Source organism: Eptesicus fuscus, chromosome 16, assembly GCF_027574615.1.
Source record: "Eptesicus fuscus isolate TK198812 chromosome 16, DD_ASM_mEF_20220401, whole genome shotgun sequence".
Classification (NCBI taxonomy): Eukaryota; Metazoa; Chordata; class Mammalia; order Chiroptera; family Vespertilionidae; genus Eptesicus; species Eptesicus fuscus.
Genome location: NC_072488.1, coordinates 29,931,262 through 29,945,989, shown reverse-complemented (window position 1 = coordinate 29,945,989; position 14,728 = coordinate 29,931,262). Strand labels below are relative to the sequence as shown.

The 14,728-nt window shown below is 38.1% G+C and overlaps 1 protein-coding gene and 1 pseudogene across 4 annotated transcripts in view; both read left to right on the top strand.

Annotated features, from left to right (window-relative positions):
• PSME4 (proteasome activator subunit 4) overlaps positions 1 to 14,266 on the top strand; it is an 86,925-nt gene extending 72,659 nt beyond the window's left edge. The window contains exons 38-48 of one of the 4 annotated variants that reach the window (XR_008558561.1): positions 96 to 187; positions 1,816 to 1,947; positions 2,305 to 2,513; positions 4,816 to 4,901; positions 6,720 to 6,848; positions 7,761 to 7,916; positions 9,575 to 9,749; positions 11,108 to 11,241; positions 11,907 to 12,045; positions 12,692 to 12,785; positions 13,209 to 14,266. Coding sequence is in view for 3 of the 4 variants with exons in the window: in XM_054728198.1 (XP_054584173.1) it covers positions 96 to 187; positions 1,816 to 1,947; positions 2,305 to 2,513; positions 4,816 to 4,901; positions 6,720 to 6,848; positions 7,761 to 7,916; positions 9,575 to 9,749; positions 11,108 to 11,241; positions 11,907 to 12,041 (1,248 nt within the window). In the remaining variant the exon portion in view is untranslated. Of the gene's footprint in view, positions 1 to 95; positions 188 to 1,815; positions 1,948 to 2,304; positions 2,514 to 4,815; positions 4,902 to 6,719; positions 6,849 to 7,760; positions 7,917 to 9,574; positions 9,750 to 11,107; positions 11,242 to 11,906; positions 12,046 to 12,691 lie in introns of all 4 variants that reach the window. The other 3 variants (XM_008162133.3, XM_054728198.1, XM_028139916.2) reach the window with 3 other exon arrangements.
• Positions 5,619 to 5,763, top strand: LOC114230346 (small nucleolar RNA SNORA48; annotated as a pseudogene).
• Positions 14,267 to 14,728: the final 462 nt, after the last annotated feature.

Sequence of the window (14,728 nt, the reverse complement as noted above, 5' to 3'; positions counted from 1 at the left end):
TATATTTATATTTATATTTATAAAATAAAAGGATCTGACTCATTTACAGCATTGTAGGACTCCTGTTTTAATCATTGCTTTATATTTCAACGCAGGAAAGCAGAGATCCCCGGAAACTTCATTGGCTTTTTGAGCTGCTGTTGGAATCACCATTGAGTGGTGAAGGCGGCTCCTTTGTAGATGCATGGTAAATAAAAAAAAAACTTACACAGTTAAAAAAAGATAGCATGTTTGTGCTTGATGTATGAATGGGAATGAACTGCCTACACTTCATAACTAGAGTTAACCCTTGAACAACATTGGTTCAAACTGTGCTGGTCCACTTTTATGCAGATTTTTTTCTCCCCCCAATAAATATACAGTCAGTCCTCTACATCCCCAGCTTTCTTTTTTCTTTTTTTTTTAAAATATATTTTATTGATTTTTTAGAGAGAGGAAGAGAGAGGGATAGAGAGTTAGAAACATCAATGAAAGAGAAACATCGATCAGCTGCCTCTTGCACACCCCCTACTGGGGATGTGCCCACAACCAAGGTACATGCCCTTGACCGGAATCGAACCTGGGACCCTTGAGTCCGCAGGCCGACGCTCTATCCACTGAGCCAAACCGGTTTCGGCTACATCCCCAGCTTTCACATCCAAGGGTTCAACCAACCTTGGATGGAAAATACTGTTAGGAATTCTCGGATTTAGAGGGCCGGCTGTATGCATTGTTCTATGCCATTTTATATAGGGGGCTTGAACGTCCGTAGATTTTGGCATCCACAGGAGGGTCCTGCAGCCAATCCCCCTACAGATACTGAGAGACAACTAAAATTCGGGGGAAGTCTAAAGTTATATGGGGATTTTTGATTGCTCAAGAGTTGGTATCCCTACTCCCTGTGTTGTTCAAGTGTCAACTGTAAATCTTCTATGAGATACGTGATCCATTTCCATACGACATGATACTAAGTACAGTTATTTCTCAATAGGGACAAGAAAGAGGAATGGAAGCAACCTGAGCAATTCAAATAAAAGTTAGATTCAGCCTTCGTCACTGTCAAGTCTTTTATATCAGGACTGCCTTTTGTGCTATGACAGTAGTAGCTTCTTTCTCATAGCTTCTCATTGTTCACTCTTTCCCATGAGGAAAGAAGAGAGTACCGGTAATCTTTTAAGGGAGAATATACTTGGTGGTGTATAAGGAGCTGAGAACAAATTAGTGGATAAGAGAGAGAAATATAGATAATCCTGTTAACAAGAAGAATAATTGATTATTTTTCTTAATTAGTGGGGAAAATTCTGATGCTTAGAGATTAACTCAAATAGTATTCTGGCACTAGCCGGTTTGGCTCAGTGGATAGAGCATCGGCCTGCGGACTGAAGGGTCCCAGGTTCGAATCCAGTCAAGGGCATGTACCTTGGTTGCGGGCACATCCCCAGTAGGGAACGTGCCGGAGGCAGCTGATCGATGTTTCTAACTCTCTATCCCTCTCCCTTCCTCTCTGTAAAAAAAATCAATAAAATATATTTAAACAAACAAAAGAAAAGATACTTTCAAAAAAAAATAGTATTCTGAAATCAGTATTTCTTTTGATTACGGTAGTGGGGATGACAAGAAAATACAAAGAAAATGGTGCAGGAAATATAATAAAACCTTCATAAAGATGTTTTGAATTTGGAGAAATGCCTATTCAAGTCTTTTGCCCATTTTTGAATTAGGCTTTGTGTTTGTTGCTGAGAAAATGAGACAATTTTCAGTGAAACACAGGCATCATTAATCTATACCTTCAGTATGTAAAGACTCTAACACAACTCTCCTGTGTTTTCATTTTAGTCGACTCTATGTACTGCAAGGTGGCCTTGCCCAGCAAGAGTGGAGAGTGCCTGAGCTATTGCACAGACTGCTGAAGTACTTGGAACCCAAACTCACCCAGGTTTACAAAAATGTCAGGGAAAGAATAGGGAGGTAGGTATTATTTTCTCTGGGGTATGGTATACCGCTTGAGCTCTTCTTAGTGAACTTTAATATCTAGGACTGCATACTGGTTATGTTACTGTTGAGTTTCATAGTATGCTCTTGTTCAGATTTTGTTTTATATGGTGGTGTACACACTAGACAAAAGGCTCTGAATGTAAAATAGGGTGGCAGTGGGCTCACCCAGCCAGAGATGAACAGTCGGCATGCCCCGTGTTTATTACCTGAGTTGCAGGCACAGCACAAGAGACCTTCTCTAGGAATTGTCTTGGGTGGGTTATGGCTTTTGAGCCCGAGTTTTATTGAGAATGTGGGGTCTCTTCTTACGGTACCTGTTTCATTTTATAGTGTGCTGACCTACATATTCATGATAGATGTTTCTTTGCCAAACACCGCGCCAACAGCATCCCCTCGTGTTCCTGAGTTTACTGCTCGAATTTTAGAGAAATTGAAACCCCTCATGGACGTGGATGAAGAAATTCAGAACCATGTCATGGAAGAAAATGGAATTGGTGAAGAAGATGAACGAACTCAGGGCATTAAACTCTTAAAAACTAGTGAGTGGCTAAAATTAGTAGATACTCACTTAAAAACAGACATTTATATTTTCTTAGGGCTTTTTTTCACCCTTTTTATTGTGGTAAAATGTACATAACATAAAATGGACAGTGGCATCAAATATATTCACATTGTTGTGCAACCGTCACCATCATCTATCTTTAGTACTCTTTTCATCATGTAAAATTGAAACTGTATCCATTGAGCAATAATTCCTCATTCTCCCCTTGCCCAGCCCCTGGTACCCACCATTCTACTTTCTATAAGGTTGGCTAGTCCAGTGGTCGGCAAACTCATTAGTCAACAGAGCCAAATATCAACAGTACAGTGATTGAAATTTCTTTTGAGAGCCAAAAACCGACTTCTGCGCATGGGCCACAAAGTCTACAATCGCACTGTATGTGCGCGCCCACACGTGATATTTTGTGGAAGAGCCACACTCAAGCGGCGAGCCGTAGTTTGCCGACCACTGGGTTAGTCTAAGTGCCTCATATAAGTGGAATCATACATGTTTGCTTTTTTTTTTTTTGCATAGTGTTTTTAATGTTTATTCATCTGTTGATGGACATTATGTTATTTATATTTTGTGCTATTGTGAATAATACTGCTATGAGTATGGATGTGGAAGTATCTGAACCTTTGTTTTCAATTCTTGTGGGTATTGAAAATGAATTGCTGGGCCATGTGGAAATTCTGTGTTTAACCCTGGGGAGGCACCAAGCTGTTTTTCATGGTGGCTGCACCATTTTACGTACCAGCAGTGCAGAAAGGTTCCATTTCTTTCACATCCAGAAAACACTTGTTTTCTGTCTTTATGACTATAGCTGTTCTAATTGGTGTAAAGAAGGTATCGAGTGGTTTTGATTTGCATTTCCCTAATGATTAGTTGTTGAACATCTTTTCTTTTGCTTAGTTGTTATTTTTTATCTTCTTTGGAGAAATGCCTATTCAAGTCTTTTGCCCGTTTTTTAATTAGGTTTTGTTGTTGTTGAGTTGTAGTTCTTTATCTTTATATGTTCTAGATATCAATCAAATAAATCATTGCCATATCTAATGTCATGAAGTTTTCCCTTAGGTTTTCTTCTAAGAGTTTTATAGTTTTGTCCCTTACATTTAACGTATAAGATATGAGCTTCATTCTTTTTGCTCATGGATATGCAGTTTGTCCAAGCCATTTGTTGAAAAGACTGTTATTTCTCCATTGAATAGTCTTGGTACTCTTGAAAATGAATTGGCCAATTGTGTGAAGGTTTCTTACTAGGCTCTCTGGTCTATTTCATTGGTTTATATGTCGGTCCTGATGTCAGCACCATACTATTTTGATTATTGTAGCTTTGTAGTAGGTTTTGAAATCTGGAAGTGTGAGTCCTCCAACTTAGTTCTTTTTAAAAAAATATGTATTTTTATTGATTTCAGAGAGGAAGGGAAAGGGAGAGAGAGATAGATACATCAATGATGAGAGAAAGTCATTGATCTGCTGTCTCCTACGTGCCTTCCCACCCCCCACTGTTGATCAATCCTGCAACCCAGGAATGAGCCCTGACCGGGAATTGAACTGTGATCTCCTGATTGATAGGTTGACACTCAACCACTGAGCCACACTAGCTGGGCCTTCCCCTCCCCCCCCCTAATTATCTTTGTTATTAGTGGTGTCCTGTTGTCCTGATACCTTAAAATTTTTCAAGTATTGTGAATATATAAACAACTAACTTAGTTGTTGTTTTTGCTACATTGGGATTGCTAGTTTTTGTTTGTTAATCTTCACCTGAGGATATTTTTTTCTATTGATTCTTAGAGAGAGTGGAAGGGAGGGGGAGAGACATAGAGAGAAAAACCTCAATGTGAAAGAGACACATCGATCGGTTGCCTCCAGCACGCACCCCAACAGGCACCAGGAATCGAGCCTGCAACAGAGGGACATGCCCTTGACCAGAACTGAATCCATGACCCTTCAGTCTGAGGGCCAACACTCTAACCACTGAGTAAAACCAGCTAGGGCTACATTGGAATTATTGAAGGCTAGTTTTAATTTGTATTTAGCATAGTTATTTGGTAGACTTGTTAATAATTTGCTGATTTATTCTTTGAGAGTGGCTTTAGTACTCCATAGATTAGCTGACCTCCCCCTTATTGTGAGTCCTATCATACTGCTGGTCAGTGTCTCATTGAAGAAGTTATAAACAACCTGTTTAGTAACATTGGAGCACTGTCAGTGTGGCTGACACTAGCACCACAATACTATTCTACTTCGTGGTCTGATTGGATAGCGAAGACTGACTCTGGGTATTCATTTCCAAATAGTATTGAAATGGCTGATGGCGAGTGCAGGAAGATCCTTCTCTACAGCAGTCACAGAACAACTTCAGCTTTTACCTTTGTTTTTTAAGGTAAGTTAAGGGCTAAAATGAGGAATGCATCCCCTTTTGACTTTCAAAGGGAATTTATATTTATCATCTGATGGTTGATAGTTTTCAGACTGTGTATGATTTGGTTGTATCTTAAAAAAATAGAGTAGTCACAGGAAAATCATTAGGTGATAGTGGTTTTATATTTGTTGAAATAATCTTTTAAATATTAGATAAGATGAAACAATGTTTCACTAATAGTCAGTTTCTAAGTAATAGTTTAGGAAAATACTGATAGCTAAAAAGAAAAGCCACAATGAAATTTTTGAATATAGCTCTTTCTGACATTTTAATACTTAATATGTAACAAATCTGAAGATCAAAATGTTCAGTATATTGTATTTACTTTACAGTGATAAGTGACATTGTAATTGGTTTTAACAGATATTTGTTAATAATCTTCTGTGGGAAGATATTTGTATGGTGACTTTGAAATTTTATTTGATGAAAAGTATGACCTGAGGTGGTTTTAATTACTCATCTGGTCAGAGTTTGAAGGTGATAAAACTAAGATCAAAAAGAGGGCTCAGCAGGAGCCTGTCTGAAGTTTGGGTAAGGACAGTGAAGACTTGGTGAAGATTCCATTTGTTAGGGGCATGCAAAGAAATTTCATAATACTAAGCTTTGAATCTCTCACCTAAGTTGGTATAATCCTTAGTGTGTTAGACAAAAATAATTTATTTTTAGAAATTAAAACTAACCCCCTGGCAATGGGCAAGGAGACACCTGATTGGTGGTGTTGCTCTTTTATCAATCAGGGGCAAAGCAGATGTACAGTCCTTAGTTCATCCTAGCTTGATGCCTGTGTTGGTGGCCAGAGCTGTTTCATGCCTGAGGCACATAAAATGAAAAAAATAAATAAATAAAACTACTTTAAAAAGAAACAAGAAAATACATTTAGAATATTTGAGAGGATACTTATTTAAGGGTTGGGGAAGACAAAGAAAAGAAGCTAGAGTGAATGTACCTTGTTTTATTAATTTGTCTTTGGGACCCAATAAGCACTTTTAAAATTAAATGGAAGGAAAGTACCTTAAAAAAAGGCGAAATGAAATAAATGAAGCTTACCTTACTGTGTATCTGGTTGGTAGGATAAAAACACAGAGCAGTGGATTTCAAGAACACAAATTCATACATGCCTTGTGGTTAATATCCTTATTCATAATATTAGAGTGAAGCCATTATGTATAAGGTATAATAAAGAGCAAATACAGTAATAATTGTAGGAACCAAGATTTTTAGCATGAGAGACAAGGGATATATAAAAATCCAAGCTGTTTAGTAAAATCCCTGTAATTCTAAATTTGGAACTATCATTTTAACCTCATGACCCATTTCTATTTAGAAAATATGCTTATACCCTAGCAATGTCCACCGAAAAGGCCCAGAACCACTAATCAACCTAACAGCACTCAATACCCTGGTGTCCAGATTATACTTTCTAAGTGTCATTTTCCACTAAAAGAATCAGAGTTGCTTGGAGAAATGGCTGATTTCAGGTTTAGACCAAGAAATGTACAGGATAAACCCAGATCATCTTGTCATACCAGAAACCCAGGATGCTACAGTTGTGTTAAAAGATGCAGGAGCCAGTTTGAGCACCAGTAAGAAGGGCAACTACAGTGGATCAAAGCCATTAAATTTGTTGAGATTCAGTGGTTCATAATGATACTTAAAAAAATTATTGTTCCCTTTTAGAGGACAAGAGGGAAATCATTCTGAGGGAAAGAAAGTTGGTTGCCTGTGTACTAATTGGCTGTTATTTTCCAATTTTTGTCTTTGGTTTGTTTTATTCTCTAGATTGCCCCAGTGGAAAATGACAATAGCTACGATGAACTGAAAAGAGATGCAAAGTTATGTTTATCACTAATGTCTCAGGGGTTGCTTTACCCTCATCAAGTGCCTTTGGTACTTCAGGTGCTAAAACAAGTAAGAGTGAATACCAAATATATATATATATATATCTTTTTGTTGGGATTTTGGCTTGTTCTAAGAATTTCACTAAGTCAGCTGCAGTGCACACAGTACCTGATACTTGTTTCATTTTAATTTTTCTTATAATATGAGTGAGTTCATGTACTGACCCAAGAACCAGACCTAGATTATGTACCTGGCTCTGTCACCAGCTTCTATGACCTTGGGCAGATCACTCAACCCCAGATATTCTGTGTACATAGAGAGCTAATTATTGAAGCACCTTGAATACAAAGTGCTTAATGAGGGAAGGGGATGGTCATTTCCTTTTACCATTTCCCCCTTATGTTATTCACTTATATTTCCTAGCCTATGGTAGAAAGACCTAAGTGATTATATATTTTCTGGTAGCACTTTTTAGAATACTGTGTGCTCAGGTTTATCCAGGGCATGCATGTGCTGTATAATACAAAAATGGACATGTCCCCATTGTTTTCAGATTTTTAAGTTTAAATAACACCAAAAAATATTTTTAACAGCACCATATTTTGGTATTCTTTTTGTAGTGGAATTTAGTAGTTCTCAATCTTTTTTGCTTTCAATACCCTGCTACTATGAAAAGTAAAATAAAATAATATGCAATCCTTGGAGAAGTTAGTCATGAATTATAAATAATTCTCTCTTCTAAAATGGACTTTTATCTGTGTATTCCTTCCCTTTACTCTCCACTATTCATATATTCTGAATATCTTTACCGAAATAGCTCATACAACCTTTCATTTAGAAGGAGCTGTAAGATGAGGTTGCTCTAACTATCCGCATAAAATAGGTAGAATTATATTAGATTTTATTTGTGTGTCATTTCTATGTCTGTCACCTCAAGTTCTTGTCAACACTATTTCCATTGTTTATACTTCTCTTTCACAGACAGCAAGAAGCAGTTCTTGGCATGCTAGATACACAGTGCTGACCTACCTCCAGACCATGGTGTTTTACAACCTCTTTATTTTCCTAAACAATGAAGATGCAGTTAAAGGCATCAGGTGGCTGGTCATAAGTCTTCTGGAGGATGAACAGCTGGAGGTGAAATTTAAGTTAAAGCAAATAGAAATTTAAGAAATTCAAAGAGAGCAACATCGATCCCCTTTAAGTAGTATTTACACATTGATAAGATGTGTTCTATTAAAGTATAAATCACTAAAAGTAACTAATTTTAGCGTAGCCCTCCTGGATTAATTTTGATATCCTATTCATGATTTCCTGTAATACAAATGGAAACAAACATTAGGCAGTTCTTATCCTGGTTTCTGTTTGCAGTTGGGCAGGTCACATTGATGAACCAAAGTTTTCTTATCTATGAAATTGCTGGTGATAATACTCTGTATATCTTACTGATTTTTAAATGACTAGTAGAAATGTATATGAAGGTAGTTTCAAGAGAATAAAAAGTTACACATAAATGTATTATCTGGTAAATTTAGGGAAGGATTGTTGTTCCCTTTTATTTTCTTTGGTAGAGGAATCAAAGGCAACTTTTGTGGTATAATATTAATATTTTGTACAGTAAGATAACATTAATTTGTTGAAACAGCCTAATATAAGAAAAGCATGTTGTGATAAATGTGTGGAGTAAGATGTAACTTCCTAAACTGGCTTTAGGTAAAGAAAATGTAATTGACATTTTCACTTTATTTTGTGACTTAATGGGTTTTCCATGTAGTGGAGCACTCCCATTAGTGATACCTTTTATTTGAGAGCACTAAAAATGGGTTGTATCTGTAGGAAACCGGGAGTGGAAATTTTTCCGTTTCCCTGATGAGCCTGTTCATTTCCCAATCCAGCTTCCTGTGTTCTTTGAGCAGAATTGTCTAGTACCTAGGGCAGTGGTCGGCGAACTGTGGCTCGCCGAGCCACATGTGGCTCTTTGGACCCTGGAGTGTGGCTCTTCCACAAAATACCACGTGCGGACACGCACGAAGAGTGTGATTGAAACTTCGTGGCCCATGCGCAGAAGTCAGTTTTTGGCTCTCAAAAGAAATTTCAATCGCTGTACTGTTGATATTTGGCTCTGTTGACTGATGAGTTTGCCGACCACTGCCCTAGGGTACTCCCACCATGGTGATAACAACTCCGACAGACTTCAGTGAAAGTATTTACAGCTACCTATAAAATTGTACAAACTTTTTCTTGCATTGTTTTTAACTAAAGAATGGAAATGGCAAGGTGGGAACTCTAAAGTCAGTGTTTACTAACTTTAAAGATTATAGTAATTGCATTAAAATTTACCGTTTTCTGGACCTTGTTTTAAAACATTTTTATATATTTTATATTTTCCTCCATGTAATAGGCTTAAACGTAAAAGTGATGTTGACTAATAATTAAATACAGCTATTACGATAATGTTGACAACAATTTTGTAGTAATCTAAATGAGAAGTGTTTAAAGAAAACTTTGTAACATTTAAGGAGACTTAGTAGTAGGAAAATAATTTATAGAGAAATTTAATTTTGTATAAAATAGTTACGCATTTACCTGAATGTAATGGCTTTTTTCAATTTTGAGGCTACAGATCCTTTGACAATCTGATAAAATCTCTATTAAGAAGCTGCAAAAGAGCATTTACACAATTTGCATACAAATGCCAGGGAAAGACCCCACCCCAGTTCCCATACCACCCTCCAGTCTCTGATATTCCAGCAGGTTTGGGATCTTCGCTCTAATGCAAGTGATTATCTCTGCAGGTTCGAGAAATGGCTGCGACCACCTTAAGTGGTCTGTTACAGTGTAACTTCCTTACCATAGACAGTCCTATGCAGATTCATTTTGAACAACTTTGCAAAACAAAACTACCGAAGAAAAGAAAGCGAGACCCTGGTTTCGTAGGAGATACGATTCCTTCTGCAGGTAACAATACTGGTAGGAAACACACAGATTCTTTGGAGAATTAACCAGGCTTACTCAACAAATATTTATTGAATATTTGTATGTGCCCTGGGTCTGTGCTGGGTACTGGGAATAGTTTCTCTGCTCTTGAGCTTTGCATATAGAAGGCAAGACCTGGCATGTAAAAGCTGAGCCAAATCGCTGCGGCTCCCTTTTTCTTAACTTCAAGTCCCTATCCACCATGTTGCATGTGTACCATATAATATACTTACAATCACATACTACACACATACATCTTTATTAAAATACTAGAGGCCCGATGCACAAAATTTGTGCAAGAGTAGGCCTGCCTTCCTCCGGCTGCTGGCACCGGCTTCCCTCTGGCACCCAGGACCCGGGCTTCCCTCACAGCCCCGGCTTCATCCGGAAGGATGTCCGGTCTGATTAGCCTATTATGCTTTTATTATTATAGATAATGGAAATCGGAAAGCACTTTAACTTCTATTGCTAAAGAAAGAATATAGAGTCTGTAGTAAACAGACACATTGCAGTTCTGTTTGTTTTGTTTTTAAAGAACAGTTTATTGCCCTTGCTGGTGGGGCTCAGCAGTTAAGAGTGTCACCCCACACACCCTAGGGTCAGGGGTATGATTCCCCGTCAAGGGCATGTACTTGGGTTGCAGCTTCCATCCCCGCCCCAGTTGGTTTGCATGCAGGAGGCAACCAATTGATGTGTATCTCTCACATCAATGTTTCTCTCTGTCTTCCCTACCTCCCTCCCTCCTACTCTGTAAAAAATCAGTGGAAAAAAATATCCTCCGGTGAGGATTAATAACAACAGAAAGAATAGTTTATTAATTTTTCGAGAGAGAGAAAGAGAGAAATATTGATGTGAGAGCATAACATCGATCAGCTGCCTCCTGCATACCCCCTACCAGAGATTGAGCCCACAATCTGGGTTTATGCCCTGACTGGAATCCAGCCAGCAACCTCTCAGGGCATGGGACAATGCCCAACCAACTGAGCCACACCAGCCAGGGCTTGCAGTTTTCTGCTGAGTGTGTTTACCTATGAATCAGTGCATTCTGAAAAGTGTGGTCTAATTTTTATTGCAGTTTGTTTTAGCATCAGGGATTACACTTTTATATATGATATAAATTGATTTTTTAAAATCCATTATTTTGTTAGTTTTAGTAAATGTAAGACACATTTGGATGTCTTTAGTTTGGCCTCAAACTCGTGTTTTTCATGTGTGTGAATAAAGATTCATTTTAAACACAGAAATTTACACATTGAAAATAACTAGCATAATCTAAACCTAATTTCATTTCACTGTAAAGAGGGCAATAGATTCCTATCAATATTTGCACATTACTTCTGTTGTCTTTGCAGAGTTGGTCAAACGCCATGCTGGGGTGCTAGGACTTGGTGCGTGTGTTCTTTCTAGTCCTTATGACGTTCCCACCTGGATGCCCCAGCTCCTTATGAATCTGAGTGCACATCTGAATGACCCTCAGCCTATTGAGGTAAAAGCTTCCCTGTTGGTTTCTTCGCACACACATTATCGAGATGCTTTGTAAAACACCATTTATACTGATAATTCCCTGCACACTCCGGACCTTCTGCTTTCATACAGCCACTACTACCACTGCAGGACCAAGCCTGCTTATCAGTAATCATTAAAATCTTGCAGAGACCTTGCTTCTGTGTAAATTTTTTATCCTTTGGTAGCAAGGAAATTACTGTAACTTCTGTCCTTCCCAGTCCAATGAAAGTAGTGTCAGTGTTGTCAGTATAAATGTTATACTTCTATTTTACTAGCATGTTCTATCTAGGAACTGTCCAGTTAGGAGCTAATATTAAACAGGAGAGCTTGGTGGTATTATTTAGTGAGCACCTATGGTCCTAAATTAAACAACTCAGAAGATGAATGACTTTGTCCTTTTCAACTTAGTAAATAGATGTTACGGTATATTGAAACTGGTTTACTGATGTGGTGCAAGTTCCAATAGCTTGTCCAAGTAATTCTAAAGCGAGCTTGGTGGCTTTGGGCTCGTTGGTTCTGTAGCATTCGGTGAGCAGTGAGATCTGAAGTCTAGAGAGTTTGTTACTTAGCTGAAGGTATCCTAAATAGAACGCTAGTGGTTCGGAGAGGTCAGACTAATACGTATGTGGGTTGTTCGCTCGACAGATGACTGTAAAGAAGACCTTATCCAATTTCCGAAGGACGCACCACGACAACTGGCAGGAACACAAACAGCAGTTCACCGACGACCAGCTGCTTGTTCTCACCGATCTCCTGGTCTCACCATGCTACTATGCATAGGAGGGTAAGTCAGCAGGGCTCTGGGGTAAAGAAGTCTGACGTCCTCAGGCAAGTGTCATTGGGTCACTGACTCAGAACTAGGTGCTCCTAAGTTTTCTCTTTTTTGCTGATATTCTTAGATGTCATTGTTTAGATAAAGTGTTTTTAAAATATCATTTACATAAGTTCCCAGGGAATTTTTCCTTTATTTTCTGCTTCAGTTATTAAGCAGACAAGTTATGTGACTGCTTTTAGGTTTTCATAAGTGGGGGCTTAGTAGTCTGGAAATGGTAGACAAAAATAATCTATTTTTTAAAATATATTTTTTTTATTGATTTCAGAGAGGAAGGGAGAGGGAGAAAGAGATAGACACATCAATAATGAGAATCATTGATTGGCTGCCTCTTGCACGCCCCACTCTGGGGATTAAGCCTGCAACCCACGCACGTGCCCCAACTGGGAATCGAACTGTGACCTCCTGGTTCATAGGTCAGTGCTCAACCACTGAGCCATGCCAGCTGGGCCAAAAAAAAAAAAAAAAAAATCTATTCTTTGTAGCCTCTAAGTGGGGCCCTGGGCATTTTGGGTTGCCCTGAGGGCTCTAGGTTCTATATTGTAGTGAGAACATTTCATCAGGATTCTTAAATATTTATTATCTATTCTTATTAAAGAGGGAGGACCCAGAAGCCTTTCTACTGGGATAGGAAGAATAAAGAAAAATTCACTTACTGGGCTTGACTGAAATTTTTTTCTTCCCTGATACAGGTGAGTAGTCCTCACTTCAAGCTCTTTTCATCAAAAATTCCAGATCCTCAGGTACCATCTGTGGTGGCTCGCTGCTGGTTTTAACTCTCTGCCTTTGTCGAGCTCTCATCATTTTGGTGGTTTCTGTTTAGTCTCATTAGTCTGCGTTCCACAGGTTCTCAGCTGCCATTTGATTTCCTAACTTGTCCGGAACTGTTTCCAGAATATTGATCACTTTTACTTTGAGGCATCTGACAAAATCACAATGTCTCAGACTAGAAATAATTACCCAGTATGATCATGGCATCCAAGACCAGACTGAGTCTAGGAACTCATTAAGAAACAGTTTACTTGGAATGTTGAATGCCCATCTGTAAAACAGGTCCTCTCATTTCATTCATCTCAAATTATTTTGAATTCTTTCCAAATGGCTGTTGGGTTTAGATGGTAGTAGGGCTGTGGGCCATAAATCTGAAGCTTGGAGAGCCAGGAAGATGGAAGGAAGAGAGGACAGGTCTGGAACCCAGCCAAGGACCTGATGGATTGCTTGACAAGTCACAAAAGTGAAGCTGGTGTCCACCACGCGCCTCCCACAGACTGGAGTTTTTGGTGCTGAAGAGAACTGTGGGAAAACTGGGGGTTTGGTGAATACATTTTTGATGGATTGTTGTGTGTGTATACAATGTATGATTTTGAAAATAAACATCAACAACAATAAATACCCTGACTGGTTGATTTACCTGTATTCTTTACAAATATTGTTTGACCCACTTTTAAAACTGTTATACTTCACCTAATAGAAGATTGCTGTGTTTGCAAAAATTCTGTAATTTCTTTCTGATTTTTTTTTTTTTTTGCCTGCAGAATCGTTGAGAGACTAAGAAGTCTTGATATTTAATTGACTTGTTTAATAAATGTTATATAGATGTAAAGGACTGTGTAAATTGTAGAGATAGCTTTGGCAAGACTTTGTACAGATGCAACCTTTTACACAATACCATTGTTTAATTAATTTGTAAAATTCACATGTAGCTCTTTATTACAGTAATTTTGGCTTTTGTACCAAATTGAATGCCATTTTTTGCATTTTTAAATTATTTTCTTTTCATGTTACAAAAGCTGAGGTGTGGGGTTTTGTTTGAGTTCATTTAATGTTAGAATGTCTGAATTTTTATGTAACTTTTTTGTGTGCATCTCAATGCAAACGCCATGTTTGCCTTTGACACGTTTATAGAATGCAAGGTATCTTCTAGACAAAAAACAAAAGTAATTCACAAGTTTGTGAATGTCATCTTGCAACACACTCTGTACAGTCTTCCTTAAAGGAACACTACAGTATATTTTTTAGAATCTACTTGTTGAATGACTCAATGCAGACCTAAGCACAGCAGAGGTCCTGGTACAGATCAGCACACACAGGCATAGTCCCTGTATAGAGTAGTGCCAAACTGACAGTTTCATTGTGTAACTAGTTTAAAACCCAATAAATGAATTGTTTTTAACACCTGGCTTTTGTCTTCATTAAGTGGACAGAACAGTTCTGTAGGCAGTGACTCTATAAGATTCCTTTGGCTCTGTAGATCTCGATCCATAAATTCATGCCCCCTGACCAAAATGAGTTATCTAGGTTGGATCTGTCCACTAGAGTAGCTAATAGCTACATGTGGTTATTTCTAAATTAAATTAAAAATTCATTTCCTTGGTCTCACTAGACCCATTTCAAGTACTTATTAGCCACTTGTGGCTAGTGGTTACCCTATTGAATAGCACAGATCAATGTTTTCATCAGAAAGTCCTATTGGGCAGCTGATCTAGATGATTGATAAGTAATCTAGTACCCCAGAGATTTTGTTAAAATAGGAATTTTAATTCAGGCTCCTAGCTCATGATATTGATGCTTTGTCCTGAGACCACACCTTGAGTAGTGAGGCTTTATATTAACCACTTCAGCTTTTTTAAGCTAC